Raw genomic sequence first — 26,877 nt, 5'->3', positions numbered from 1 at the left:
TCGAAATTCATAATATACTAACTGTCTCTATAGCATTGGCCTATTTATAGCACATTCTTCAGTTATTGTAAGCAAGTTAATGCCAGTGATTCCTAGTAGTAGGTTACTAACTAATCTCGTCCATCTGCCAGCTCTCTTGCTGTCAAACAAACAATTCGAGCCTGGAGACGACTTTAGCTACTAACTAGAGACAGATGAGTGAAATATGGAAAAGAGTGGCTATTAGCTGATCATAGCGAATTATGATGTAAATCTACTGGTTAGCTAGCTAGCTAGTTAGCTATGCTGTCAATACTTTTTTTCATGATTTAAGTTTGTTCTGCTGGCGACATCTCCATCTTACTAACAAACACTCGAATTGCCCCCTTTTCTGTTCATAACAGAGAGAGACAAAAGTAGCCTACCAGTATTCAAACTCACCGCCTGTAACCAGCACAGCGCACTACACGCACAGAGATGAGATGAGTGCGAGCTTGAGGGCGGGGGACGGGTATAATTGCCCATATTGAAGATTCATTAAATGAGCTGTTTTGATGTGCAATTCGTTACATTTAAAATATATATATGTACATGTGGAAACCAGCTTTTCACAATGAAGACATATAGGATGCACTCAACAGGTTGTCAAGTCATCTCTATGGAGGATAGGCCTACTCATAACTGAGTAAAGAACAGTTAGTGTTTAAATGTAAACTGTTTCAGTTCATGTTTAAACGTAAATTGATTCAGTAATGTTTTAATGTAAACTGATTCAGTAATGTTTTATTGTAAACTGATTCAGTTCATGTTTAAACGTAAATTGATTCAGTAATGTTTTATTGTAAACTGATTCAGTTCATGTTTAAACGTAAATTGATTCAGTAATGTTTTAATGTAAACTGATTCAGTAATGTTTTAATGTAAACTGATTCAATAATGTTTTAATGTAAACTGATTCAGTAATGTTTTAATGTAAACTGATTCAGTAATGTTTAAATGTAAACTGATTCAGTAATGTTTTATTGTAAACTGATTCAGTTCATGTTTAAACGTAACTTGATTCAGTCATGTTTTAATGTAAACTGATTCAGTAATGTTTAAATGTAAACGGATTCAGTAATGTTTTAATGTAAACTGATTCAATAATGTTTTAATGTAAACTGATTCAGTAATGTTTTCATGTAAACTGATTCAGTAATGTTTTAATGTAAACTGATTCAATAATGTTTTAATGTAAACTGATTCAGTAATGTTTTAATGTAAACTGATTCATTTAATATTTAAATGTAAACTAATTCAGTAATGTTTAATGCAAACTGATTCAGTTAGTGTTTTAATGTAAACTGATTCAGTTAATGTTTTAATGTAAACTGATTCAGTTAATGTTTTAATGTAAACTGATTCAGTTAGTGTTTTAATGTAAACTGATTCAGTTAGTGTTTTAATGTAAACTGATTCAGTTAATGTTTTAATGTAAACTGATTCAGTTAATGTTTTAATGTAAACTGATTCAGTTAGTGTTTTAATGTAAACTGATTCAGTTAGTGTTTTAATGTAAACTGATTCAGTTAATGTTTTAATGTAAACTGATTCAGTTAATGTTTTAATGTAAACTGATTCAGTTAGTGTTTTAATGTAAACTGATTCAGTTAGTGTTTTAATGTAAACTGATTCAGTTAGTGTTTTAATGTAAACTGATTCAGTTAGTGTTTTAATGTAAACTGATTCAGTTAGTGTTTTAATGTAAACTGATTCAGTTAGTGTTTTAATGTAAACTGATTCAGTTAGTGTTTTAATGTAAACTGATTCAGTTAGTGTTTTAATGTAAACTGATTCAGTTAGTGTTTTAATGTAAACTGATTCAGTTAGTGTTTTAATGTAAACTGATTCAGTTAGTGTTTTAATGTAAACTGATTCAGTTAGTGTAGGAGAGTGGGAGCAGATTCATCTGCATAATATGGCCAACAGTATGCAAATAGCTGTGCACTGACCCACACATTATTGTGATACAGTCAAACCATCATTATTTTACTAATATAATTAATTCAGATGTTATGGCTCAGCTGTCCCTATAGATCAACCAGTCAGATGGGGAAATATTACACAAGGTCATCATGAATGTGTTGGTAAGTCCTTGCTGACATCAAGGTTGTCCATGACTCTTTCTCAAATGACTCCTAACATGACCCAGGGTAACACTAGTCATGACTGTAAGGGGTAGAAGACGTCTCCCAAATGACTCCTAACATGACCCAGGGTAACACTAGTAATGACTGTAAGGGGTAGAAGACGCCTCCCAAATGACTCCTAACATGACCCAGGGTAACACTAGTCATGACTGTAAGGGGTGGAAGACGTCTCCCAAATGACTCCTAACATGACCCAGGGTAACACTAGTCATGACTGTAAGGGGTAGAAGACGCCTCCCAAATGGCTCCTAACATGACCCATGGTAACACTAGTCATGACTGTAAGGGGTAGAAGACGTCTCCCAAATGACTCCTAACATGACCCAGGGTAACACTAGTCATGACTGTAAGGGGTAGAAGACGCCTCCCAAATGGCTCCTAACATGACCCATGGTAACACTAGTCATGACTGTAAGGGGTAGAAGACGCCTCCCAAATGGCATCCTATTCCCTATGTGCACTATATAGGGAATAGAGTGGCATTTAGGACGAAGTCGTGTACTCAGACACTGAAGGGGTGTAGAGAAATGTACTTTGGGTACCACTTTACTTTAATCTATAATGCTTTGTAACTTGTTACAGGCCTGTATAAGCCTGTATGATGTCTTACAAGGCTTATAACATGTAAAATAACATACCATGTCCACGTTCTGCATGGATGTATAGGGGATTGTATAGGAGTATTCATGTACCCTGAATAATGCAATTGCATCATACAAGAGTACAACTCTCTTTTTAATGTGAGTCAATTACAGCTGTGAATGAATCAAAGACGGCCCACATAAACATTTTTGAAAATGTCTGTGCCCCAGTTTGATCCCCCTTGAAATTCATACACTACTGAATGTTCTCATCTAATACTGTATGAGAACGTTATTCAAGCTGATATCTTTCTGCTCCACATCCTGGAAGTCCTACTAGTCTGGCAACAATCACTAACCAAGACACAGGACACAGTCACAAACCGTTGTAATTCACTACTTTTCACCAGGGTCCCCATAGGGCTGTGGTCAAAAGTAGTGCACTATATAGGGAATAGGGTGCCATTTGGGATACAGCCACAAACCGTTGTAATTCACTTACTTTTCACCAGGGTCCCCATAGGGCTGTGGTCAAAAGTAGTGCACTATATAGGGAATAGGGTGCCATTTGGGATACAGTCAAAGAGATATCAAATCCTTTTAATCAGGTATTTAGCAGTAACATTGCACAAGGTCTCCTCACTTAAGGTTGCTAACACAGGAGTACATTTGAGATGGCTGACACTGTCATCACGCTTTACAGCTTCCACTTATGGCCCAAATGAGAGAAATTGGCTAAGTGTGTCCAAAGTCATTTGTCCTGTACTTAACATCCAGGAGACACAACTCTGCTGGTGCTAATTATATTTGGCTAGTCCAATGATATTTTGACATGTAATTAGTCTTTCCTCTCACCTCAAAACATGAGTCTGAGGTGAGAGAGAAGAGGAGGTGGAGGAGGAGAGGAGGAGGAGGAGGAGAGAGGAGGAGGAGGAGAGAGGAGGAGGAGAGAGGAGGAAGAGGAGAGAGGAGGAGGAGGAGAGAGGAGGAAGAGGAGAGAGGAGGAGGAGGAGAGAGGAGAGGAGGAGGAGGAGAGAGGAGGAGGAGAGGAGGAGGAGGAGGAGAGAGGAGGAGGAGAGAGGAGGAGAGAGGGAGGAGGAGGAGAGAGGAGGAGGAAGAAGAGGAGGAGGAGGAGGAGAGGAGGAGGAGGAGGAGGAGAGGAGGAGGAGGAGGAGGAGGAGGAGGAGGAGGAGGAGGAGGAGAGAGGAGGAAGAGGAGAGAGGAGGAGGAGGAGAGAGGAGAGGAAATGGAGGAAGAAGAGGAGGAGGAGGAGGAGAGGAGGAGGAGGACGAGGAGGAGAGGAGGAGGAGGAGAGAGGAGGAGGAGAGGAGGAGGAGGAGGAGAGAGGAGGAGGAGGAGAGAGGAGGAGGAGAGGAGGAGGAGGAGGAGAGAGGAGAGAGGAGGAGGAGAGGAGGAGGAGGAGGAGAGAGGAGAGGAAATGGAGGAAGAAGAGGAGCAGCAGGAGAAGGAGTTATGTTAGGGGTATATCACTTAGATAGGGGATGAGCAGTCTGCTTCTGTTTTCAGAGCACATAGTAAACCTATACAGATGGCATACGTACGTACAGTACATACCATTTAGCAGATAGGCCTAGAGTAAGTGACTATAATGTTTTATATTTCAATATTCACTATAACGCGTGACTGGTGAACGCTGCTGGGTGTGAATGTGGTGTAGGGGAATTAAGGGGGAAATGTAAGACAAGTTGCTGAGGTGGAAACCATAAAGTATAAACTTTAGAGGGAGGAAACTCCACACCATCAAGGGTCCTACGTTCATGTCTGTTAACTCTGATCACTGTGGCTGAGGTGAGAGCCTCAGCGGGAAGCGAGGACCTTAAACTCCCATCTGATTCTGGTTTTCTATTCAGTGGGTCTTTCTTAATTTAATTTAATGAGAACGTCCAAAGCCTAGCACTATACCTCAGATAACCCTTCATGGGTGGTAGACTGTAACAAGTTACACTATACCTCAGATAACCCTTAATGGGTGGTAGACTGTAACAAGTTACACTATACCTCAGATAACCCTTAATGGGTGGTAGACTGTAACAAGTTACACTATACCTCAGATAACCCTTAATGGGTGGTAGACTGTAACAAGTTACACTATACCTCAGATAACCCTTAATGGGTGGTAGACTGTAACAAGTTACACTATACCTCAGATAACCCTTAATGGGTGGTAGACTGTAACAAGTTACACTATACCTCAGATAACCCTTAATGGGTGGTAGACTGTAACAAGTTACACTATACCTCAGATAACCCTTCATGGGTGGTAGACTGTAACAAGTTACACTATACCTCAGATAACCCTCCATGAGTGGTAGACTGTAACAAGTTACACTATACCTCAGATAACCCTTCATGGGTGGTAGACTGTAACAAGTCACACTATACCTCAGATAACCCTTCATGGGTGGTAGACTGTAACAAGTTACACTATATGTCAGATAACCCTTCATGGGTGGTAGACTGTAACAAGTCACACTATACCTCAGATAACCCTTCATGGGTGGTAGACTGTAACCGTTGCACCTCAGATAACCCTTCATGGGTGGTAGACTGTAACAAGTTACACTATACCTCAGATAACCCTTCATGGGTGGTAGACTGTAACAAGTTACACTATATCTCAGCTAACAATACTTTACCCCAGGATACCCATTATGGGTGGTAACTATAGAAACAATGTGGATTAATTCAGGTCAGGGGAATTTAGCGAAACAAAGTTGGGATCCTGAGGGGCGCAGGGTCTAAGGCACTGCATTGCAGTGCTAGAGGCATCACTACAGACCCGGGCTCGATCCCGGGTCTGAAAAGTGTCAGCCGATTTGCAACCCACCGCCCTGTTTCCATGTCGGTGTGTTGCACTTACATTCAGTCCAGTATGAATCACATGAATATGAAGGCATCCATGTATGAAAGTGTGTGTTCCTTGTTTAAATGTATGTAGTTCTGTTCCTCTGATGTTCTGGTCTATTCATGTTCTGTATTCTGTCATGTTTCCTGTTTTGTCTGGACCCCTGGAAGAGTAGCTGCTGCTTTAGCACTAGCTAATAGGGATCCTAATAAATACTAAATACATAATAATGAACATAGTGGACATACAGATGTAGGATCTTAATTTAAACCAGTTTGCTAGAGGTTGAAAATAATCCTGCAGCAACAGGAAATTAGAATTTTTATGTGGATTATAATGAATGAATATTTGGAGGTGCTGACTAATAGATGCTGATCTTTGCGAGTCATTGGAAAACCTTCCTGTTCTTTGTGGTTGAATCTGTGTTCGAAATTCACTGCTCGACTGAGGTACCTTACAGATAATTGTAGGTGTGAGGTACAGAGATGTGTCAAAAATCAGTCCATGTAACTTATCATGTGGTTTGTTCAGCACATGTTTACTCCTGAACGTATTTAGGCCATAACAAAGGGGTTGAATACTTATTGACTCAAGACATTTCAGCTTTTCATTATTATCAAAAAAAGTTAAATCAAATCTAAACGTCCATTTTTGAATTCAGGCTGTAACACAACAACATTTGGAAAAAGTCCAGGGCTGTGAATACTTGACTTTTTAATATTGTTTCATTTCATTGGCCTGAGCTATTGTTAGTTGGAATTCAAGACCAGACTGATCTCAGTTTGTCAGTGTCAGAATAGCCACTCATTTAGTTGTATTTGTGTGGTGTAAAAAAAAATAAAAAAAAAGACCTGGGCCTATGATTTCTTAATCCAGCCCCGTCTATGCAGTGGAGCAGAGAACAAACAGGACATGGAATAGCATCTCCTCCTTAGCAGGAGAAACCCGAGTCTATCTTCCTTACTTATGTCAGTCAGCGTTAGTCTCTGTTTGGTAAATATCTTGGCTACAAAGACTTTAACATGCTTTAGACAGCATTGGTTGCCATGGTTTTAGTCCTGTGTTATGGGAGTTGTGATTTACCAATGTTACAGATGTAATCTCTCCAGGAGGAAAGTATTCAGGAGGAAAATATTCAGGAGGAAAGTATTCAGGGGGAAAGTATTCAGGGGGAAAATATTCAGGGGGAAAATATTCAGGGGGAAAGTATTCAGGGGGAAAGTATTCAGGGGGAAAGTATTCAGGGGGAAAATATTCAGGAGGAAAGTATTCAGGGGGAAAGTATTCAGGGGGAAAGTATTCAGGAGGAAAGTCTTCAGGAGGAAAGTATTCAGGGGGAAAGTATTCAGGAGGAAAGTATTCAGGGGGAAAGTATTCAGGGGGAAAGTATTCAGGGGGAAAGTATTCAGGGGGAAAGTATTCAGGAGGAAAGTATTCAGGAGGAAAGTATTCAGGAGGAAAGTATACAGGGGGAAAAGTTATTGGAAAGACAAACCACTTATTTTTTGTTAGACTTTTTCTGTTTCCTCCTTTGCTTAATCATCATGTTTTTTCTGATCATCCATGCCTGTTGTATTTGACAACCCTTTACACAAAATGAGGATAAATCATAATTTAGGCATGCATGATCACGCATACCAGATGCAGAGGTCAGGATTGGGGGGGTACAATACATACACTCATGTATTCTAATTGTTTTCCTGCACAGATGAATGTTGGTTCCCTTTGCTGGGTACACATGTTAACCAACAAATTAATTGATTTACACATAAACCCTCAGACAAACAGATTACTGATGACAAGAATAAACCAAACACAAACAAATATATTAGATCGTTATGAATTATGCATGAGTTCTACTTTGCTTGGACAAGATTGTTGCCAAGAAACCAAATTCTGTTTTGTTCATTCCAGTTCTAATAACATCCTCCTCCAGCTGACTTCCCCCTGGTTCACAGTCGCTGTCCCTTCAACTCTTTCAGCCGACAGTAGAAATACTACTGGACCTGAATCTATTTCTAAAAACTTGAATTATTCTCAAGAGACCAGAGAGTTGTGTGGCCCCTGATTCAATAGAAATGGAATTTGGTTGAATGTGCTTTAGTTTTCCTATCTGCCACTGAGTGGAGAAGAGAACCCGTTTCTCTCGCTGTAACTGATATTGCAGCAGAAGCACAGCGCAATTTTCACATTTTAGAATTATTCAAATTAAAAAGCAGCCATATTCCATTTACAAACTGGGGCTGCGGACAATAACTGCTGCTATTTTGTACTGGAAGATGTAAAATATGAATTCCTGTCGAATGTTATATATTATCACACAGGGATCATACAGTGTGTCACCTATGATAGAAGGTATAGAAGGATAGAACACACAGGATAGAAGGATAGAACACACAGGAGAGAAGGATAGAGGGATAGAACACACAGGATAGAAGGATAGAACACACAGGAGAGATGTATAGAAGGATAGAACACACATGATAGAAGGATAGAACACACAGGAGAGAAGGATAGAAGGATAGAACACACAGGAGAGAAGGATAGAACACACAGGATAGAAGGATAGAACACACAGGATAGAAGGATAGAACACACAGGATAGAAGGATAGAACACACAGGAGAGATGTATAGAAGGATAGAACACACAGGATAGAAGGATATAACACACAGTAGAGAAGGATAGAAGGATAGAACACACAGGAGAGATGTATAGAAGGATAGAATACACAGGATAGAAGGATAGAACACACAGGAGAGAAGGATAGAAGGATAGAACACACAGGATAGAAGGATAGAACACACAGGAGAGAAGGATAGAACACACAGGATAGAAGGATAGAACACACAGGATAGAAGGATAGAAGGATAGAACACACAGGATAGAAGGATAGAACACACAGGATAGAAGGATAGAACACACAGGATAGAAGGATAGAACACACAGGAGAGAAGGATAGAAAACACAGGATAGAAGGATAGAACACACAGGAGAGATGGATAGAAGGATAGAACACACAGGAGAGAAGGATAGAACACACAGGTTTGAAGGATAGAACACACAGGATAGAAGGATAGATGAATAGAACACATAGGATAGAAAGATAGAAGGATATAACACAAAGGACAGAAGGATAGAACACATAGGAGAGAAGGATAGAACACACAGGATAGAAGGATAGAACACACAGGTTAGAAGGATAGAACACACAGGATAGGAGGATAGAACACACAGGAGAGATGGGTAGAAGGATAGAACACACAGGATAGAAGGATAGAACACACAGGAGAGAAGGATAGAACACACAGGGGAGAAGGATAGAAGGATAGAACCCACAGGAGAGATGGATAGAAGGATAGAACACACAGGATAGAAGGATAGAAGGATAGAACACACAGGAGAGATGGATAGAAGGATAGAACACACACGATAGAAGGATAGAACACACAGTATAGAAGGATAGAACACACACCATAGAAGGATTGAACACAAAGGATAGAAGGATAGAACTCAAACCATAGAAGGATAGAACACAAAGTATAGAAGGATAGAACACACACCATAGAAGGATAGAACACACACCATAGAAGGATAGAACACAAAGTATAGAAGGATAGAACACACACCATAGAATGATAGAACACACACCATAGAAGGATAGAACACACACCATAGAAGGATAGAACACAAAGGATAGAAGGATAGAACTCACACCATAAAAGGATAGAACACACACCATAGAAGGATAGAACGCAAAGGATAGAAGGATAGAACACACACCATAGAAGGATAGAACACAAAGGATAGAAGGATAGAACACAAAGGATAGAAGGATAGAACTCACACCATAGAAGGATAGAACACAAAGTATAGAAGGATAGAACACACACCATAGAAGGATAGAACACAAAGGATAGAAGGATAGAACACAAAGGATAGAAGGATATAACACACACCATAGAAGGATAGAACACAAAGGATAGAAGGATAGAACACACGCCATAGAAGGATAGAACACACACCATAGAAGGATATAACACACACCATAGAAGGATACAACACACACCATAGAAGGATAGAACACAAAGTATAGAAGGATAGAACACACACCATAGAAGGATAGAACACAAAGGATAGAAGGATAGAACTCACACCATAGAAGGATAGAACACAAAGGATAGAAGGATAGAACACACACCATAGAAGGATAGAACACAAAGGATAGAAGGATAGAACACAAAGGATAGAAGGATAGAACTCACACCATAGAAGGATAGAACACAAAGTATAGAAGGATAGAAAACACACCATAGAAGGATAGAACACAAAGGATAGAAGGATAGAACACAAAGGATAGAAGGATATAACACACACCATAGAAGGATAGAACACAAAGTATAGAAGGATAGAACACACACCATAGAAGGATATAACACACAGGATAGAAGGATAGAACACACACCATAGAAGGATAGAACACACACCATAGAAGGATATAACACACACCATAGAAGGATATAACACACACCATAGAAGGATAGAACACAAAGTATAGAAGGATAGAACACACACCATAGAAGGATAGAACACAAAGGATAGAAGGATAGGACACACACCATAGAAGGATAGAACACACACCATAGAAGGATAGAACACAAAGGATAGAAGGATATAACACAGTATAGAAGGATAGAACACACACCATAGAAGGATAGAACACACACCATAGAAGGATAGAACACACACCATAGAAGGATAGAACACAAAGTATAGAAGGATAGAACACACACCATAGAAGGATAGAACTCACACCATAGAAGGATAGAACACAAAGTATAGAAGGATAGAACACACACCATAGAAGGATAGAACACAAAGGATAGAAGGATAGAACACAAAGGATAGAAGGATAGAACACACACCATAGAAGGATATAACACAAAGGATAGAAGGATAGAACACACGCCATAGAAGGATAAAACACACACCATAGAAGGATATAACACACACCATAGAAGGATATAACACACACCATAGAAGGATAGAACACAAAGTATAGAAGGATAGAACACACACCATAGAAGGATAGAACACAAAGGATAGAAGGATAGGACACACACCATAGAAGGATAGAACACACACCATAGAAGGATAGAACACAAAGGATAGAAGGATATAACACAGGATAGAAGGATAGAACACACAGTATAGAAGGATAGAACACACACCATAGAAGGATAGAACACAAACCATAGAAGGATAGAACACAAAGTATAGAAGGATAGAACACACACCATAGAAGGATAGAACACAAAGGATAGAAGGATAGAACACACACCATAGAAGGATAGAACACACACCATAGAAGGATAGAACACAAAGGATAGAAGGATATAACACAGGATAGAAGGATAGAACACACAGTATAGAAGGAAATAATGAGTCATGAAGAACAATGTTTCTGAAATCTGGGAGGGAGTCTGTTTCTGTTTCAATCTACGAATTTTTAAGAACATTTGAAATGTTTCAGAAACAGATGAAGGGAACTGTGTATGGGATATATAGTTGACGTTATTTGTTGACATTCTTCAATTTAAACGTTGTACAGATGTAGGATCTTAATTTGGTCACTCGTTTGTTACTGAGAATTTTCCTATACAGCAGGAAATGCAACTTGTAGTGCTTTTGAGTTTAAGAAGGCTTCTAAAGTTTGTTATTTCAGACTTGCTTTCCCTTCACGATAATAGTATCAACCCCTACAAAAATGTCCATGAATTATAATCCACATAATTATTAACATTTCCTGTTGCTGCAGCATTATTTTTCTTGCTGTTGCAAACTGGATCAAATTAAGGTCCTACATCTGTATGCTATCTAGTCCTTTCAGATGAGGAGTAAGAAACCAGAATAATAAAGCATGTTAAATTAAATAGAGATACGATTTGAGTCTAACTTATATGATGATGGTATATTTTCTGACGCACAATGTGTAAGGAACAAAGAACACAAGGAACAATAACGATGGCATTGAAACCAGCTTCTATCAAATCACTGAGTTCCTTGATATTCCAACGGCACAGAGGATCTTTCATTCCATTGACCCTTATCAGTGTGCTCTTACGGCTGTAATACAACGGCTGTAATACAACACAGAGGATCTTTCATTCCATTGACCCTTATCAGTGTGCTCTTACGGCTGTAATACAACGGCTGTAATACAACACAGAGGATCTTTCATTCCATTGACCCTTATCAGTGTGCTCTTACGGCTGTAATACAACGGCTGTAATACAACACAGAGGATCTTTCATTCCATTGACCCTTATCAGTGTGCTCTTACGGCTGTAATACAACGGCTGTAATACAACACAGAGGATCTTTCATTCCATTGACCCTTATCAGTGTGCTCTTACGGCTGTAATACAACGGCTGTAATACAACACAGAGGATCTTTCATTCCATTGACCCTTATCAGTGTGCTCTTACGGCTGTAATACAACACAGAGGACAAGAGATGCATTCAAAACCTACATTGAATTTCCTCTGGCCTTCGCCGCTTATTGTCTCATACAATTGCAGAAAAATACGTGCCTGTAGCTTAATGAAATACAGGAACCCTGTATGTGAGATAAGAGGTGTCTGTAGCTTAATGAAATACAGGAACCCTGTATGTGAGATAATAGGTGCCTGTAGCTTAATGAAATACAGGAACCCTGTATGTGAGATAAGAGGTGTCTGTAGCTTAATGAAATACAGGAACCCTGTATGTGAGATAAGAGGTGTCTGTAGCTTAATGAAATACAGGAACCCTGTATGTGAGATAATAGGTGTCTGTAGCTTAATGAAATACAGGAACCCTGTATGTGAGATAATAGGTGCCTGTAGCTTAATGAAATACAGGAACCCTGTATGTGAGATAATAGGTGCCTGTAGCTTAATGAAATACAGGAACCCTGTATGTGAGATAATAGGTGTCTGTAGCTTAATGAAATACAGGAACCCTGTATGTGAGATAAGAGGTGTCTGTAGCTTAATGAAATACAGGACCCTGTATGTGAGATAATAGGTGTCTGTAGCTTAATGAAATACAGGAACCCTGTATGTGAGATAATAGGTGTCTGTAGCTTAATGAAATACAGGAATCCTGTATGTGAGATAATAGGTGTCTGTAGCTTAATGAAATACAGGAACCCTGTATGATGTCATGTCCCTGTTTGTGAGATAAGAGGGGATCGGTGATGTCATGTCCCTGTATGTGAGATAAGAGGGATCGGTGATGTCATGTCCCTGTATGTGAGATAAGAGGGGATCGGTGATGTCATGTCCCTGTTTGTGAGATAAGAGGGGATCGGTGATGTCATGTCCCTGTATGTGAGATAAGAGGGGATCGGTGATGTCATGTCCCTGTATGTGAGATAACAGGGGATCGGTGATGTCATGTCCCTGTATGTGAGATAAGAGGGGATCGGTGATGTCATGTCCCTGTATGTGAGATAAGAGGGGATCGTGATGTCATGTCCCTGTATGTGAGATAAGAGGGGATCGTGATGTCATGTCCCTGTATGTGAGATAAGAGGGGATCGTGATGTCATGTCCTTGTATGTGAGATAAGAGGGGATCGGTGATGTCATGTCCCTGTATGTGAGATAAGAGGGGATCGTGATGTCATGTCCCTGTATGTGAGATAACAGGGGATCGGTGATGTCATGTCCCTGTTCCCCTCATGTTATTATACGTTGTCAAGAGAAAAGTCAGACTGCGTCCCTATTTACTATGAAGTGCCCAGGTTTTGGTCAACAGTAGTGCACAATGAAGGCAAAAGTCAGGCTGCGTCCCTATTTCCAATGAAGTGCCCAGGTTTTGGTCAACAGTAGTGCACAATGAAGGCAAAAGTCAGACTGTGTCCCTATTTCCTATGAAGTGCCCAGGTTTTGGTCAACAGTAGTGCACAATGAAGGCAAAAGTCAGACTGCGTCCCTATTTACTATAAAGTGCCCAGGCTTTAGTCAAACGTAGTGCACGATAAAGGGAACAGAATGCCATTTGGGATGCAGACCCAGACTAAAATTCCCCGATGGTATTTAGAAGATTTATTCATTTCATCTGATTTTAATCTTCATAGGCGTTTTTTTCTGCTGAAGTAATTGTCCTCAGATCCCCTTACAGAGGACGGCGGCCCCGAAGCTAATACATACAGAGTATAGGATCGTCTGAAGACATTCTGAGTAGAATTACGTACAGTACACTTTGCCAAAAGTAAGCACCCTTGAACCTCGTAGAAGACGGACAAAACAGTGTTTTCATCTTCAGAGCATTTAGAAATATAGTTTATATCAATTGAAATCAAAAGCGTAATTCCATACATAACAGATACATCAGCATCACCATGGATTAGAGAAGAGCAAGGAGAAAACAGCAGAAAGGAAAGCTTGTTTACTTACATGACGCTGTTATCCCACAGTGCACAGTAAGGACTCAGGGTTCCCTGCATTACCAAGAAGAAGAGAGCACGCTGAAAACCTTCACTCATTAGATAACCACAACAAAATGACCAAAGCCTCACAGTTAGTCATTTCTGCACGTAATTATCCAAGAATAACTCACTAAACAAATTGTTCTTTTAAAACTAACGGCTATGGCAAGACCTCTTTAGATTGCAGTTCAGGGTTAAAATGTAAAATGCCAATGAGAATTGGTGGCAGTTTCACTTTGAATCACTTTAGCCTCAATAAGCATTGAAGTACCCAACAATGGCTACAGCCACACGTTTAGAGTGCATTAGCCAACAAACAATGGTAGAGTAATTGATTCGATGATTAATTTGCAGGCGCCCAGTGTAGTAGGTGTGTCAGGGGAGAGAGGGAGAGAGAGAGAGAGAGAGAGAGAGAGCGAGAGAGAGAGAGAGAGAGAGAGATTGAGAGAGAGAGAGAGAGATTGAGAGAGAGAGAGAGAGAGAGAGAGAGATAGAGAGAGAGAGAGAGAGAGAGAGAGAGAGATTGAGAGAGAGAGAGAGAGAGAGAGAGAGAGATAGAGAGAGAGAGAGAGAGAGAGAGAGAGAGAGCGAGAGAGAGAGAGAGAGAGATGGCACTGTCCAGATAATTACAAGGACAAGCTCTCTTTACAACCCTGGCCTTTTAGTTAATCTCTGAGATAAAGACTATCGTTCAGAGGTGTCGTCCAAGGTGATGCAAAGCAGCATGTCATTGTCAGAGCCCATATATTTCAACTTGTCCTCCTGATTCAGGTCTGGGCCTGTGTTTATCAAGCGTCTCAGAGTAGTTGCCTTTAATAATGAAATTAATTAGGTTAATATGGACAGGGATGACCTGATCCTAGGTCAGCACTCGTACTCTGAGATGCTTTGTGAATATAGGTCCAATATATTTGGTAACCGTGTTTGAGTGTGGACTCAGGTACATGGATTACCGTCATGTAACTGGGTCCAATGTATCGGTTACACAATTATCTGATTGGATATTAAACATCTGCCTTCTCTGTGTCGCTTGTATGCCTTTTCAAGAAGTGAGGGAGTCTTGGGCAGGTACTTACATTGTGAGGAGGTCATTCTTGCCCTCGAATGAATTCAAATGAAAGATGAAAGATGAATAAAATAAAGGTCCTTACGTTGGCCAGGTGAGCCAGCTCGATCTCCAGGTGTGACTCTGTTATCCTGGGCTCTGGTCTCACTGTGACAGCAATGACTTTGGAGCTCACTGCCGTGTGGTTCCTGGGTGGAAAACAGAGTGATGTACACCATGAGATGGGGGCGGAAGGGTAGCCTAGTGGTTAGAGAGTTGGACTAGTAACTGGAAGGTTGCAAGTTCAAACCCCCGAGCTGACAAGGTACAAATCTGTCGTTCTGCCCCTGAACAAGCAGTTAACCCACTGTTCCTAGGCCGTCATTGAAAATAAGAATTTGTTCTTAACTGACTTGCCTAGTTAAATCAAGGTTAAAAAAAAAAGTACACTGATTGGAAGTTGTGTCACTTAGGCACTGCTACATAAATACCGTGTGTTCGGTCCCACTTTAAACAAAGTACATCTTATAAAGCCTATATATAGCTTCATAATGGCTTCATGATCACTACATAAAGGCTTTATAAGCACTACATAAATGCTTCACAAATCGTACAAACCATATGACTAAACTTTGTTCTGTCTTATCATAAGGGTATATGTCAGACAAATGCATTACAATCTCTGGGAGAGTTTTCTTTGTGAGTCAGGATTTTGCACAAAAGGTGTGTTAATAAATGTTTCCCTAAATGAGTTGTGTTTCATAGACTTACCAAAGATAAAATCATATACAGCGTTTACAACATGACCCCTCATTCAGAATGTTGATACTATTGATGCACATTCAGGTTCATCTGATATTATCAATGTCCTTTGATGCAAAGAACAACACAAAATGTCATGTCACACCTCTCTGTGAGGCACTTGACAAACACACCTGCTGTGGCACTGCAGGACAAGACCTGACACACAAAATGACACACCCCAAATACATGTGAACTGGAGCCCAGACAGAGTGAGAGGAGAGAAATTAGGCACTGGGGGGCCAACTTAGGCACTGGGGGGCCAACTTAGGGTGTGATTTCATGGTCCATTTGGAGCGAGTCACAAAAGATTGAAAATAGACACGTCTGGAGGTCTGGCCTTTTCTACGTTAAATGAATCACGGTGAAGTGTCTCTACCAAACAACCTGAATCTAACAGAGATCTTTAAACACTGTCTGTATCACAAATGGCACCCAATTCCCTTTTTACTGCACTACTACAAAAGTACTACACAGTATTTATTCTGGATCCACATTAGCTGCTGCCATCCTGGGGTCCAGGGAATATGGTGCCATTTGGGACGCATTCAGTGCCTCTCCCTCATCTCATGCAGTGTATATCTAGTCTATCTCCACTGCAAAGCAAGACAAATCCCCAAACCAACTTCAAATGACACGCCTCCTCTCCTTTTGTCTTCAGCTTATTTACTTCCTGAATATAGATATGGGGGGGGGGGGGGATTCTATTGCTGAATAAAAATGGATGACTTTCTCTCTACAGTGGTAATGTGTTTTGAAACATAATAATACATTGTAGTTCATGAAAGGGTGACTTGGTAGAAAGCGGTCTTGGTACACTTCTGAGCCTGCCTCTCTTCTCACCTCACCTGAACTGCCCCACAAAAAGAGACTGAAAGAGAACTACTCAAAAGGAAGTTAATTGGAGCCTTTGTACTTTTCCAGGTTCAGATCTACACTATGTCCTCTTTGCACTTGATTTGTCTTCATCTTCAAGGGAACGTGTGTCATGGGGTGGAGAACAGAGAATGTCACATTTCCTTTCCCTCTTTCATCTCTCTCTCTTTCATTTACCTCCTGGGGAAACAAAACAGTAGGTTGTGACACCACCAAACTGATACTACAATGACTGACTGATTCAAATGGCACCCTACTCCCTATAATATAGTGCACTACTTTTGACTGGGCCCAAAGGACTCTGGTCAAAAGTAGTGCTAAATGTAGGGAATAGTGTGCCATTTTGGTTTCTGACTGACAGTGTCTGACCTACAGTTCTCTAGGGAGGGTCGGAGAAGGTTCTAGAGCTCTCAGCTGGGCCCAAAGATGTTCCATAGAACGTCTGGAACTCTCTAGAGAGAAAGACTGGGTTCGATGTTTGATCCTGGGCAAGAACACCACAATCTGGGTCAGTCTGTCTGCTGTTTCCATAAACAGGCCACATAACTAAGTCAAATATGGATTTAGGACTGGATCACAAAGAAAACTAGTGCAGATACAACATCAATGGGTGGATTTTATAAGAGTAGAATATCAGTGACCAGAGGAAATACAATAACAATGGGTGGCTTTTATAAGAGTAGAATATCAGTGACCAGAGGAAATACAATAACAATGGATGGCTTTTATAAGAGTAGAATATCAGTGACCAGAGGAAATCTATCTGCACTGCTAATGCTATAATTTCATCAGTAGATTATATCTATTTGACTATATTTCCTTCAGGACCATCCTACAGTGGGCTAATGTATAGTTGTAGTGCAGCACTCCCAAGGAAGCTAAGAATAGCAACATCATTTCTTTGAAAGGGTGGAGTGCCGTGTTGTTTGGGTTAGTTGAGACTGGGAACAAAGAAACGGGACCCCGTGGGTAGATCACTGCTCTGAAGAGAGACTGACTGATGGCTGCATTTCACTTCAGGTAGATACCATTGCTGAATGTGTTATTTTATCTTATCTGCTATTGGTTTTCCTCTCAGTGTATGAGGACCTGTTGCAAAAGCTGTCTACTCTGTCAAAAGCAAGCTTTGTGCAACAGCAAAATACATCTGATTGTGGGTTGTTGTAGGTAACATCTCTAGCCAGCTAGCTAACATGTAGCCAGTAGCTAACTATCTAGCTATCCAGCGCTGTACACCAGCGCTAACTAATTATGTGAGAGAAACATTAATAGCAACCCATATTGACAAAGTGAAAACATGCATTTAGAAAATGTTTGCTAATTAACAGAAAATGAATATATATAAATATCTCATTTGCGTAAGCATTCACACCTCTGAGTCAATACATGTTAGAATCACCTTTGTAGTGACTGGGTGTATTGATACATCGTCTAAAGTGTAATTCATAACTTTAACATGCTCAGAGGGATATTCAATGTCTGCTTAAAAAAATAAAAAAAACATCTACCAATTAGGTGCCCTTCTTTGCTAGGCATTGGAAAATACCATTAGTCTTTTATGGAATCTGTGCTGAATCTGTGTTTGAAACTCACTGTTCGACTAAGGGATCTTATAGATCATTGTAAGTGTGGGGTACAGAGATGAGGTAGTCATTCAAAAATCATGTTAAACACTATTATTTCATACCGAGTGACGCCATGCAACTTATTATGTGACTTATAAAGCACAGTTTTACTGCTGAATTTATTTAGGCTCCTTGACATAACAAAGTGGTTGAATACTTATTACATTTTCAGCTTTCAGCTTTTCATTTTAAATGACTTTGTTAAAATTTCTAAAAACATAATTCCACTTTGACATTATGACAGAACACCTAATTTTGAATCCATTTTAAATTCAGGCTTTGGAAAAAGGGGTGTGAATACTTTCTGAAGGCTCTGTATATCTTTACAGCCACACACTGATGGGTGACACGCCCATCATAGAGAATAATGCTTCTAGCCACCTGACGTTAGCTAAGTAGAGGACTTGGCCACATTCCTAGGCTCATTCTGTATCAGCATAAGAGAGAAGATTGGTAAAGTCATTGTTATAATTTTAATAAAGTACTGATGTGTACACATTTTTGTGACAAAAATGGGGCGGCAGGATAGCCTAGTGGTTAAAGTGTTGGACTAGTAACCGGAAGGTTGCAAGTTGCGTGCTTCTACACCTGCATTGCTTGCTGTTTGGGGTTTTAGGCTGGGTTTCTGTACAGCACTTTGAGATATCAGCTGATGTACGAAGGGCTATATAAATACATTTGATTTAATATGATTTGATTCAAACCCCCAAGCTGACAAGGTACAAATCTGTCATTCTGCCCCTGAACAGGCAGTTAACCCACTGTTCCCAGGCCGTCATTGAAAATAAGAATTTGTTCTTAACTGACTTGCCTGGTTAAATAAAGGTAAAACATGAACTCATATTAACACAGATGGTTGTTTCAATGTATCTTACTTTGTATAGCTTTTGCTCGGGCATCCTTTTGTCTTTCACTCTATGCAAGAGACTCAAATTCTAGGCTTGTGTCCCGAATGGCACCCTATTCCCTACAAAGTGTACTTTAGATCAGAGCCCTACATAGGGAATAGGGTGTGATCTCATACGCAGCCTTGCTCTAACTGGGTGAGAGCCTTGACGATACGTAATGACAGTAATGTCCAAACTGATAAACAGAATAACTAACAATATTGGAAACCAGCTTGAAAGCATAAACCAACCATGAAATATTGCTTAGTCGTCCGTTGTCCCTTCTAATTAGTAGTATGAGAACATAATATGATTTAACCAGGATGGAGTTCAGATATTATGATGATTATTTTAACCCAATTTTGTGTTGCTTCCCGAATGGTACCCTATTCCTTATTTAGTGCACTACTTTTGACCAGGGCTTTGGTCAAAAGAAGTACATTATATAGGGAATAGGGTGCGATTTGGGACACAGATGTGGTGTCATCCTCCTCAGCAGAAAGCAGAGATTAATTGTTGTTGAGTCTGGGAGCAAAGCTTGTCGTTTTAATTCATGAAATGTTACAGGGAAACTTGAGTTGATCAGCTTTGATGGATTCTTTGATAATTGGCTTGTCATCTATGGATTACACGACTGAAAGATTGTATTCTACTACGGTATTCTGAAAGAAAGTGATGCCATTTTTCCTTTTGAAGTATTGATGATGTTCTGGTAGAATGATGCATCATGGTAGTAATATGTCTGTTTTACCTCCACATCATTTTTGATCTACTGTATATAATGTGCCTTGAGAAGGGTTTTTGTATCCTCGTAGGTACAGTAGTATGTATAGTGCAGTACGTAAAATGAGCTTTTGCAAGTACATATAGTGCAATGTAGAGGCCATTTCCTGGAAAAGCAAAGTGGAAGGAGTCTTTTATGAACCCTCCCTGGATAGCCTACACTACCTGTCAAATACTATTGGAGGATTTACACTCAGGCAGTGCAGCAGACACTTTGTCAGAGAATAAAGTTGAGATCATATTTTACATCTCACTGCTGTCTCGCCTGGACCGTGTCCCAAATGACTACTTATTCCCTCTGTCTCCCTCTCCTCTGCTGTGAGACAGAGAGAGAGACAGAGAGAGAGACAGAGAGGGACAGAGAGAGAGACAGAGAGGGGCAGAGAGAGAGAGACAGAGAGAGACAGAGAGAGAGACAGAGATAGAGACAGGGAGAGAGACAGAGAGAGAGACAGAGACAGAGAGAGACAGAGAGAGAGAGAGGGGGAGAGAGAGAGAGAGAGAGAGACAGAGAGAGAGAGAGACAGAGAGAGACAGAGAGAGAGTGAGACAGAGAGAGAGACAGGGAGAGAGACAGAGAGAGAGACAGAGAGAGGAGTGACAGAGACAGAGACAGAGACAGCGACAGCGAGAGAGAGAGAGAGAGAGAGAGAGAGAGAGAGAGAGAGAGAGAAGGAGTGACAGAGAGAGAAGGAGTGACAGAGAGAAGAGAGTGACAGAGAGAAAGAGAGTGCCAGAGTGCTAGAGAGAGAGAGAGAGAGAGAGAGAGAAGGAGTGACAGAGAGAGAAGGAGTGACAGAGAGAAAGAGAGTGACAGAGAGAAAGAGAGTGACAGAGTGCTAGAGAGAGAGAGAGAGAGAGAGAGAGAGAGAGAGAGAGAGATATTGATAGAGAAGATGTATGGTCCATCTTACCTTGGTGAAGGCAGCATCAGTCCCAGAGTCTTGTATAGGACTGTCCCCAGGATGAAAACAGGTGATCCATCCATGTCTGATGGGCAGAAGGAAATCAGTTTGGACACCGTTGGTTACAGGACAGTTTAGTTGTGGTAGTGGTTGTACAGTGTCTTATGAATGGGCTGGCCATCTGAAAGATGTAATGAACCTTAATAATCTCAACAACACCACAGCGCAGGGTCAACAGATAGTCATAAACCAACATATCAGGCCACAGACGCAGACTAACTCTTAATGATGGGCTTTATTTGGAGCTATATTTGACCAGGCAGCGAAACAAGCCACTTCACAACTTTCCTGCCAGCAGCAATCAGCTAAATTGTCCTCAACAATGATCCATTGATAAAGGGATGGTCCAATGAATCTTTGCCTGTAAGGCAGTGGTCACTTCAAGAGGTTCCTAATCAATCACCAAACACTTCTGTAGAAATGCCACAAATAAAGGCTTTGCACTCCCTTTATGTATTTGTGTTGTGCTGTTTGCGGGAGGTGCACTTGATTCAGCAGCCCTGTGGGTGGTAGGTGCACTTGATTCAGCAGCCCTGTGGGTGGGAGGTGCACTTGATTCAGCAGCCCTGTGGGTGGTAGGTGCACTTGATTCAGCAGCCCTGTGGGTGGGAGGTGCACTTGATTCAGCAGCCCTGTGGGTGGTAGGTGCACTTGATTCAGCAGCCCTGTGGGTGGTAGGTGCACTTGATTCAGCAGCCCTGTGGGTGGGGGGTGCACTTGATTCAGCAGCCCTGTGGGTGGTAGGTGCACTTGATTCAGAAGCCCTGTGGGTGGTAGGTGCACTTGATTCAGAAGCCCTGTGGGTGGTAGGTGCACTTGATTCAGAAGCCCTGTGGGTGGTAGGTGCACTTGATTCAGAAGCCCTGTGGGTGGTAGGTGCACTTGATTCAGAAGCCCTGTGGGTGGGATGTGCACTTGATTCAGAAGCCCTGTATACGGGTAAGCAAAGTGTTCCCATTTTGAACCATTTCATTGTGCCTACGGCTCCCACAACCTCGGCCACAGCAAAGTTTGATGCCTACATGAGATTTCATAACTCTTAAAACAATGACCAGAGAGAGACTGTCAACAGCAAATAAGTGTTTTTTTTATGAGCGAGTTCATGTCTAAGTTTATTCAGCACTGTCAACACTGTTATTATTCAGGACTGTCAACACTGTTATTATTCAGGACTGTCAACACTGTTATTATTCAGGACTGTCAACACTGTTATTATTCAGGACTGTCAACACTGTTATTATTCAGGACTGTCAACACTGTTATTATTCAACGTTACTACAAAGCATAAAACTTGCTTCTCCCTACTTCCACTCGCGCTGCAATGAATGAGTAACGATGTGTATCTACCCTGCCTTTTTATTATTATTAGCAGCTTGTCTATTTCAATATTGAGGAATATTTCCCTTTCTCTGGTCATAGGAACAACATGAATTTGTGCCTGAGGCAGATGTGGTGTGACTCAAGTTTTGCCATCAGGTGGAAGACAGTGTCTCCTCTCTCTGGTCAGTCTCACCAGAGGAAAGGAAGGATAGAGCAGGTGGAAGACAGTGTCTCCTCTCTCTGGTCAGTCTCACCAGAGGAAAGGAAGGAGAGAGCAGGTGGAAGACAGTGTCCCTTCTCTCTGGTCAGTCTCACCGGAGGAAAGGAAGGAGAGAGCAGGTGGAAGACAGTGTCTCCTCTCTCTGGTCAGTCTCACCAGAGGAAAGGAAGGATAGAGCAGGTGGAAGACAGTGTCTCCTCTCTCTGGTCAGTCTCACCAGAGGAAAGGAAGGATAGAGCAGGTGGAAGACAGTGTCTCCTCTCTCTGGTCAGTCTCACCAGAGGAAAGGAAGGATAGAGCAGGTGGAAGACAGTGTCCCCTCTCTCTGGTCAGTCTCACCAGAGGAAAGGAAGGAGAGAGCAGGTGGAAGACAGTGTCTCCTCTCTCTGGTCAGTCTCACCAGAGGAAAGGAAGGAGAGAGCAGGTGGAAGACAGTGTCCCCTCTCTCTGGTCAGTCTCACCAGAGGAAAGGAAGGAGAGAGCAGGTGGAAGACAGTGTCTCCTCTCTCTGGTCAGTCTCACCAGAGGAAAGGAAGGAGAGAGCAGGTGGAAGACAGTGTCCCCTCTCTCTGGTCAGTCTCACCAGAGGAAAGGAAGGAGAGAGCAGGTGGAAGACAGTGTCCCCTCTCTCTGGACAGTCTCACCAGAGGAAAGGAAGGAGAGAGCAGGTGGAAGACAGTGTCTCCTCTCTCTGGTCAGTCTCACCGGAGGAAAGGAAGGAGAGAGCAGGTGGAAGACAGTGTCTCCTCTCTCTGGTCAGTCTCACCAGAGGAAAGGAAGGAGAGAGCAGGTGGAAGACAGTGTCCCTTCTCTCTGGTCAGTCTCACCGGAGGAAATGAAGGAGAGAGCAGGTGGAAGACAGTGTCTCCTCTCTCTGGTCAGTCTCACCGGAGGAAAGGAAGGAGAGAGCAGGTGGAAGACAGTGTCAGGGTTCAGGGACCGTGAGAGGAGGACCCTCTGCTGCTCTCTCCCTCTCTCTGGTCAGTCTCACCGGAGGAAAGGAAGGAGAGATCAGGGACCATGAGAGGAGGACCCTCTGCTGCTCTCTCCCTCTCTCTGGTCAGTCTCACCAGAGGAAAGGAAGGAGAGATCAGGGACCGTGAGAGGAGGACCCTCTGCTGCTCTCTCCCTCTCTCTGGTCAGTCTCACCAGAGGAAAGGAAGGAGAGATCAGGGACCGTGAGAGGAGGACCCTCTGCTGCTCTCTCCCTCTCTCTGGTCAGTCTCACCAGAGGAAAGGAAGGAGAGATCAGGGACCGTGAGAGGAGGACCCTCTGCTGCTCTCTCCCTCTCCTGGTCAGTCTCACCAGAGGAAAGGAAGGAGAGATCAGGGACCGTGAGAGGAGGACCCTCTGCTGCTCTCTCCCTCTCTCTGGTCAGACTCACCAGAGGAAAGGAAGGAGAGATCAGGGACGTGAGAGGAGAACCCTCTGCTGCTCTTCCCTCTCTCTGGGCAGTCTCACCAGAGGAAAGGAAGGAGAGATCAGGGACCGTGAGAGGAGGACCCCTCTGCTGCTCTCTCCCTCTCTCTGGTGAGACTAATGCTGCGTTCAAAGCAAATAGCAGACTTCCGACTTCAGTGCGTTCAGGACAACTGGGAACTCTAAAAAAAAATAGATCCGGTTAGAAAAAATATTTTGAATGGTCATCCAACTTGGAATTCCAAGTCGGAAACTCTGGCATCTTTCTAGGGCTCCGAATTTCTGACCTGAAGAGCACTCTTTGACTTCATTTTTTCCCCAGAGTTCCCCCGAGTTGTCTTGAAAGCACCATGACCATCAGATGCAGGTACCATCAGTCTTGTAAATAACATTTATGCGAGGCACTTTCCCAACTGCTGTCATGTCACCCCGGCTCCTCCGCACACTCCACTAGCTTCCAGTCGAAGCTCTCATCCACTACATGACCATGGGACTTCCCTACGGAACAGCAAGAGGAACTGCCCCTCCCTAACTGCCTACCTCCCTACCTGCCTACCTCCCTACCTGCCTACCTCCCTACCTGCCTACCTCCCTACCTGCCTACCTCCCTACCTGCCTACCTCCCTACCTGCCAACCTCCCTACCTGCCTACCTCCCTACCTGCCTACCTCCCTACCTGCCTACCTGCTCATCCACTACATGACCATGGGACTTCCCTACGGAACAACAAGAGGAACTGCCCTCCCTACCTGCCTACCTCCCTACCTACGCTCTCTACCTGAGCGGTAGATCTCGGCTTGCTTTTTGACTGCGAAAATGATCTTGACTCAGAAAAGGTTGGTGACCACTGCTGTAAGGCAGCAAAATGGAGGCTGTCGACACCTGTTGGAGCAGTTCTCTGGATCTCTGCTCCAAATGGAACCCTATTCCCTACATAGGGCCCATAGGGCTCTGGTTAAAAGTACTGCACAATATAGGGATTATAGGGTGCTACTTGGGAGGCTACCTGGATAGGTCTCCCTGCTAAACTTCTTGGCCACTCAGTAAGAGTGAGATGGTTTTTGGCGTTGAGTTAGAAAATCAACTGCCATTTTGTCTCTCATTGATACAGTCCAGACACGACTGATTAAACCAGTTAACCAAATTGTCTGTCTACACTCTGGGCTCTGCACTGGCATGGGTTAACAGGATACAAACATCAGAGGAGGCTGCTGAGGGGAGGACGGCTCATAATAATGACTGGAACGGAGTGAATGAAATGGCATCATCAAACACATGGAAACCTTGTGTTGACACCATTCCACTAATGCTTTAAGCACTTCGAGATTAAGGGAACTACAATATCTTTGGTTCTGCTGGTTTGCTAGGTCTCATTTACACAATTATTATCATAGAGTCATGGTAGATGTTGTCAATCACTGCCGTTGCCATTCTGTAGCAGGGTCATTCCCACCGTAAGGTGCCTTTTCTGTCTCCAGGAAATACCCCTTCTTATTTACTGTAAATGTGGATCCCAGAAGGAATTTAATATAAGTTCAGATGTCCTTTTCCTTAAAAACACAAACAGATCTGTAAAGGGACGGAGGTGTTTTTGCGATGTCCCTCTGTATTATTCCAAGAAGTATTTAAAATCCTTCTTCATTATTTTATAGTCTTGGTTAAATTTTCTCTCATCAATAATGATGATTGTATGTATTATCATTTTATTTAAGATGATCTGTGTGACCCTTCCATTTCAGAAAAGACCCCTTTTCTACAATGACACCACATTCAGGAAGTGTCACCATTTCAATGGTAAGAAAACAATGGTGCAAAGCTAAATAAATATAAACGCTCAGTTTTATCTCTTTAAAAAAAAGATATTTTTCATGTTGTTAGTCTGTTTGTCCCAGTATTACATTTCCACCCTGTTAGGCTAAATTATGGAGAAAATTCACAACATGTTTAAATATGTTAGATAGAGAAGTTCACTATTTTGCTAGCTTAATCTTGCTCCACATTTCCACACTGTTAGTTTCCACCCTGTTAGTTTCCACCCTGTTAGGGTTATGCACCTAACAGGTTGAAAAATGCACCAAAAAAATAGGTGCCTGAGCTTGACCAATATGTTTTTCTGAAAATCAACCATGTCCTTTTTCTGATGGAATCGTATTTATATATATATATACAGTATATACACTTTTCCCTCCATAAGTTATGATGTCCATAAGGCACAGAGTAGGAATGACCCAGCTAGTGCTGGCATTAGAAATGGAATGCTAGGTTTACAGTTGTACACCACTAGATTCTAGAATGTGGTCAAACTCAGGCATTCTATTTTGATCAGTGGGGTCACATAATGGAGCAACTAAGGGGTCATTCTGGAGGAAGTAACTACACATACTCAGCCATGACTACTGGACATTTGGAAATGAAACAATTTCTTACTACACGAGTTTCAAATGCTGCTCAGTATACAGTAAAGAACATGGTTAAACAGCCTGATGAAGAGTCTCCTTATCCTGCTCCTGCTCCTCCTCCACCTCCTCCTCATCTTCATCATCACCACTACCACCGTATTCATCATCATCATCATCATTAGCACTACCACCATATTCATCATCATCATCATCATCATTAGCACTACCATATTCATCATCATCATCATCATCATTAGCACTACCACCATATTCATCATCATCATCACCACTACCACCATATTCATCATCATCATCATAATCATCACACCACTAAACCACCATATACATCATATTCATCATCATCATCATCATCATCATCATCATCATCATCATCATCATCATCATCATCATCATCATCATCATCATCATCATCATCATCATCACCA

The 26,877-nt window shown here is 41.8% G+C and overlaps 1 protein-coding gene across 1 annotated transcript in view; it reads right to left on the bottom strand.

The window, feature by feature from the left end:
- Window positions 1-21,268, bottom strand: part of LOC109884867 (adhesion G protein-coupled receptor B3-like) — a 29,092-nt gene extending 7,824 nt beyond the window's left edge. Inside the window, exons 1-3 of the mRNA XM_031819111.1 lie at window positions 21,022-21,268; window positions 15,242-15,344; window positions 14,059-14,102 (exon numbers count right to left, since the gene is read on the bottom strand). Coding sequence (XP_031674971.1) covers window positions 14,059-14,102; window positions 15,242-15,344; window positions 21,022-21,095 — 221 coding nt within the window. The 5' untranslated portion in view covers window positions 21,096-21,268. The remainder of the gene's footprint in view (window positions 1-14,058; window positions 14,103-15,241; window positions 15,345-21,021) is intronic.
- Window positions 21,269-26,877: the final 5,609 nt, after the last annotated feature.

This window comes from Oncorhynchus kisutch, unplaced genomic scaffold, assembly GCF_002021735.2.
Source record: "Oncorhynchus kisutch isolate 150728-3 unplaced genomic scaffold, Okis_V2 scaffold1855, whole genome shotgun sequence".
In the NCBI taxonomy this organism is placed as follows: domain Eukaryota; kingdom Metazoa; phylum Chordata; class Actinopteri; order Salmoniformes; family Salmonidae; genus Oncorhynchus; species Oncorhynchus kisutch.
This window is presented reverse-complemented; position numbering and strand designations above follow the sequence as displayed.